A 5,565-nucleotide genomic window follows, 5' to 3' on the forward strand; every position below is an offset into this window, starting at 1 on the left:
TACACACACATTTACATATATAAACACATACATATATATATATATAAATATATACACACACACACACACACACACACACACATACACAAACACACACACACACAAACACACACAAATTCTCTCTGCCTTTATATAGCTCTCTTTCCCTCTATCTTTACATCCTCTTTCTTGTAGTTCTCAGTAACCCTTACTTGTTATGTACTTTCAGCTAATAATGTACTAACCATTGGAATTACGTGTGGCGTGATAGTTCTCATTCTTGTTACACTTATCATATGCTGCTTTTGGTACTTTTCTATCAGGAAGATCTCATCAGGTAAAGTATAGCCAATTTTGCTCTATCATGCTGATTTAGACTTGGATTTACATTAAGTGGGCATTTGGCTGTGGAATCTCCAGGGTATGACATTAAACTGCATCCAGTGGTGAGGCAACTGTTCAGGAGTTCTTATGTTGTGGGTAGTCACCCTTGAATAGCCATTAACTTCCGGTTGATCTTGACACAGAGCAGTAGTATCTGTCAGGTCTCATCTATGAGTTAAATAAATTTTTGTAAGTGTAGATTGAGTGCCTTAGCTGTGGTGAAAGCAATGAATCATGGAGAGGGAAAATTCCAAAATTAGGACCTTCTTCCAACATGCCAATATGGAAGAGTATGGCTGATGAAACTTACATGAGGTATGTCGAATAACATAGATTCATACTATTGTAGGTGTGACATAAATTGAAACAAAATTCTGTCATTGTTCTATTTACGGTTCTCCGGAAGCCAGGGGATTCAACATCAGCAACCTCCCACTCTAGAATGTTCCAAGTATAGCGGATTTATATCCTTTTTAGTAATTGCACTATGGCACGGGACGTTCTGGAAGGGTTTTGTTCACTGGGGGGGGGGGCAGCAGCAGTCTTTCAGCCTGTATATGGGACAGAGAGATTCGTTCTTTCTCTCTTTGCTATGCCTAATCCAACATGTTCACATCCATGTTATGGAGAGCAACAATACTTGTCTACACGTGGTTTAAGCTAAGAAGATGGCCTCTACCACCTATGTTACACCACATGCATTCAGATTTCTTTTGTGCCACTAGCGAATCATTTGTAGTGTGAATTTCTATTGCAATTCTTTCATGCAGAACGCAACTGGGCAAAATATTGTATGTAACTTTTCACATTTCTCTGCTGGTTCACTGGAAACATATTCTTTGTGAACTTGTATCTGTTCTTATCTATGATTAAATTATTTGTGAAGTTTAAGAATGACTCCTTCGTTATTCCTAACCTTGCACCTGCATTAACATTTAATACAGAGAAAACTACTACTAGAGTGATGACCAAACAACACTAAACTATGGAGCCAAGCATCTCATGTTAGTGCACATTCTGCCACAGGTGGACATAACATAAAACAATGATGTCTGAGGGATACCCAGCTACTTACATTTTGATTGAATGATTTAGACATTCAGTTAATCAAACTTAACAGCAAAACCAATAAAGACTTTACTTGGTTTTACTATTATTTTGTTAATCTAATTAAGTAACGAGCAATCATGTTAATTCTTCGGTGTTCATTATCATTATTTTTATGCCTGCAAAGGCGACAAGCTGGCAGAATCATTAGAATGCTGGACAAAATGTTCAACAGCATTTTAAGTTCAAATTCTGTCATGGTCAACCTTGCCTTTCCTCTTTTTGGGGTCAATGAAATAAGTACAGATGTAATTGATGATCACCACCCCACTAAAATTTTAGGTCTTGTGCCAATATTAGGAAGAATTACTTTTATGCCTGTTTTTTTTCTCAAATTAGATAAACATTCCATGAGGGAGATATGCCTTTTGTGACCAGATATCACACAGACAGTCTTTTGGTCTTGCTTCACAATCGTAAGGTTGCGGGTTCAATTCATGGATCAGGTGAAGCATTGTGTCCTTGAGAAAGACACTACTCCAGTTTACTTTGCTGAAAATGAGCAGCCTTCTCTTCTTCCAGGGATTACATTTTCCATGTTCGATTGGATCCTGACTGGGAAGTCCAAAAAGAGGCCTATACCTGCCCACAACCACATAGATTGCTTATTTTTTCCTAGACATAGTCTACCACAAACAATTAACCAATGTGCTCTTCCATTCAGAGGGAAACTTGGCTTCTCTTTCTAGATGGTCAAGTGACAATGTAGAGGTTTCTTTGTAGGCTCTGAGACTTGATTGTTGTTATAGCTGTTGTTGTTTAGCCACATGTTGACCTTGATTGAGCAAACCTATGATCATAAGCATTCCATCTCATCATTTTCTTTTTTTTTTTTTTGAGCTACAGTGTACCTCAGACTACATTTTCTAAGGTAGTAGTGAGTGATATGAAGGAGATTTAGATTCTCTAAGTGTGAATGAAATGAAAGCAATTAAAATCACTTCTTAATTACTTTTATGCAGCTTAAATACTTCCACATAATTTTTTTTCCAAATTCATTTGTGATATTACCATCTTATTCTTATTCTTTATTTTTGTTTTGTTTTGTTTTTTACAGTTACTGAAAGAAAGGAATATTCAAGGTAAATTGTTTTCTTTTTTAACAATTCAGATTTCTTTTTCTTCCTTTTCTAACATCTATCATAATAATTCTAACACTTAATGTATAACACTGTGTAACAAAATTTATATTTTATTTTATTTTATTTTTATTTTTTGTCTTTGGCCAGTAAGAGTTATTTCTTATTTTCATCTGTCTAGAAATCAAAGGAAATGACTACTATTCCCTTCAAACTTTGATGTTGTAACCTGGACGTAAATGTTTTGAAACTGACCTGTTTTCTGTTACATTCTAGACAGATTCAGCACTGAGTTACTGAAGCAGAAATATCATTATAGCACATATTCTGCTCAATACTATAGATTTCCTTGTCAGTCATTTGACCATAATCACTTGAGTATGTCCCTCAGAGGCAGACAATATGTGCATTTCTGATCATGAGTAAGAGTTGTTGGAGAGCATCATAGCCATGTGTTGAGAGGGATTATTTGGGGGTTTGAATAAATGTAATAAAAGCAAAATTTGAAGGAAATATTAGCCATTTTTCATACTTTCTAGGAGTAAGCAAATAGGAAATAACAGTTGCTATCCAAGGACAAAAATCATGTTACCCTCCAATTAACTCTATCTAACTATTCAATATAAAGAGCTAATAATGTTGGATTGTACAGTGCTGAATTAAAATATAAGCTAAAAAAAATAAAAGAAACTGAAAGAATAGAAAATGTAAAGGATAGTAGCTTAGTCTAGTAATCACCTGTTATACCAGTACTCCATCATGAAAATCTGTTACCCTATAATTTGTTACTGTTAGGCCTACATTTGCTACCCTCTACTCAGCCAGGCCTTTGCTGTCACTTCACCTAGCATCCTTGCTCCCTACTAACTAATGTTCTCTGCCACCATGTCTTTTACCTCAGAGCTCTCCATCCATCATGTCCTTACCACCTGTGCTGATCACACTATCCTCACCACTGCCCACTTACCCTTCAGTAGTATATAAGATGTGGCATTAGGCTACCATCATCTTCTATCCAATACACTTTAACTTCACTATGCTGTGTTGCCAGCCAACACACCCATTTCTCTCTGAATAACCTCTGTTGCAACCCTTTATCTACTCTTGCCTTTATCTCAACACCCACTTCTACTTTTGTCAACTGCTGTTATTGCCAGCTAGTAAAACCAGTGATATCTTCTCCATATCATATCTGACTGTTTTAAGAAAATCTCAGAACATATTGGAGAATGATACAGAAAGAGAGAATGGTTATGGTTGGAATGAGAGTCAGGACAAATTTTGTGAGGCATTCTATCAGATGCTCTAACAACTTAGACTGCTTACTACCTTAGTATAAAAGCTGAAAGTCAGTTAGTAGATAGAAAAAAAAGCACTGTACATTCTGCTTACTATTCAGCTTTCTTTTTCTCTGAGGATATGAGCTCGATCAGGCTAAAATCAGTTACTAACTTTTCTTATAACCCATACTGAAATTGTTTCATCAATATCCCAAATCTTTAGGGCAGCAAGCTGGCAGAAATGTTAGCATGCTGGTCGAAATGCTTAACGGTATTTAGTCTGTCTTTGCATTTGAGTTCAAATTCCGCTGAGGTCGACTTTGCATTTTATCCTTTTGGGTCAATAAATTAAGTACCAGTTGCGTACTGGAGTCAGTCTAATCAACTGGCACCTCCTTAAAAATTTCAGACCTTGTGACTAGAGTAGAAAAGAATATTTCAAATCTTTCTCACTGCTGCTTGTTTATTGCTTTCTTTGTTATATCTTGTTATTTTTTATTAATTTCTTTTTACTTTAAGGTTTTTCATTTCATCTTGTTCAACAAAAACATCTTCTCTTGAAAATCATTGGAATAATAAAGTTTTGAGGTTGTCGATTTTAATATTTTATGCTTTGCATGGGTATTTTGCTGGAATGAAAAAACGTTGAGGTTGTCAACTTCAACATTTTATTCTTTTGCATGGGTAACCTTATTGAAATATCATTCTGTATGCATTTATATATTTTTAGCATTCAAAATATTTTGTTTTGTCTTATGAGGGTGTGTGAATGTGCCAGTTTTCAGGTGAGTTACTATAAAGCCTCTGATAGTGAGGGATGATCATGTATCTACACCTGAAGTTCTGAGCAAGACTTATTTTGAGGAAAACTCGCAATTGTTCATGCATGCAAATATTTCCTCTCCACACCACTGATTCTGTTTTGAGAATGACCGATTCAGTGGTACCAACACCAACACTGGTGTTGCTGGAACAAACACCACATAAGCACAGGTGTGGTCTGTGTGGTAAGAAGCTTGCTTCCCAACCACATAGTTCCAGGTTCAGTCCTATTGCATGGTACCTTGGGCAAGTATCTTCTACTGTAGCCTTGGACTGACAAAAGCTTTATGAGTGGATTTGGATGACATAAACTGAAAGAATCCCATTCTGTATGTGTGTGTTTGTGTGTGTGTGTGTTTGTGTCTGTGTTTGTCCCCTATCATTGCTTGTCAACCAGTGTTAGAGTGTTTATGTCCCTGTAAGTTAGCAGTGTGGAAAGAAGAGTCTGGTGGAATAAGTACCAGGCTTTAAAAAAAATTAGTACTGGCATCAATTCATTGAACTAAAAGCAACTTGTTCAAGGCAGTGCTCCAGTATGGCCGCAGTTTGATGTCTAAAATAAGTAAAAGAAGGTACCCTGTGCAATGATCTAATAATTCCACCAATCCCCTATGCTATATTCTTTTTTTTTTTTTGTAATCATTCGTGAGAAGATGAAAAGCAGCAATTGAACTCAGAGGGCTGAGAGTTGAAACAAAACTATGAGGCATTTTATCCAGCCCACTACATGACCCTGCCAATTCATAACCTTAGCCGGCTGGATTCAAGCATCAGTTGTCTAACCCTTTAACATTCAAACTAGCCATATTTGGTTCAAATATTCTATCTTTTTTTTATGTTGAAACCAACTAGATCAAGTCTCTTACACATGCGAGGTAGTGTCAAAAGGTTCCCGGACTAGTTATGTTTAATAA

At 36.3% G+C, this 5,565-nt stretch overlaps 1 protein-coding gene across 1 annotated transcript in view; it reads left to right on the forward strand.

Moving 5' to 3' along the window:
- Window positions 1–5,565, forward strand: part of LOC106880610 (kin of IRRE-like protein 1) — an 87,079-nt gene that overhangs the window by 41,615 nt on the left and 39,899 nt on the right. Inside the window, exons 6-8 of the mRNA XM_052967798.1 lie at window positions 209–316; window positions 2,528–2,552; window positions 4,349–4,417. Of these exons, the coding sequence (XP_052823758.1) occupies window positions 209–316; window positions 2,528–2,552; window positions 4,349–4,417 (202 nt within the window). The remainder of the gene's footprint in view (window positions 1–208; window positions 317–2,527; window positions 2,553–4,348; window positions 4,418–5,565) is intronic.

This window comes from Octopus bimaculoides, chromosome 5 (genome assembly GCF_001194135.2).
Source record: "Octopus bimaculoides isolate UCB-OBI-ISO-001 chromosome 5, ASM119413v2, whole genome shotgun sequence".
Lineage (NCBI taxonomy): Eukaryota > Metazoa > Mollusca > Cephalopoda > Octopoda > Octopodidae > Octopus > Octopus bimaculoides.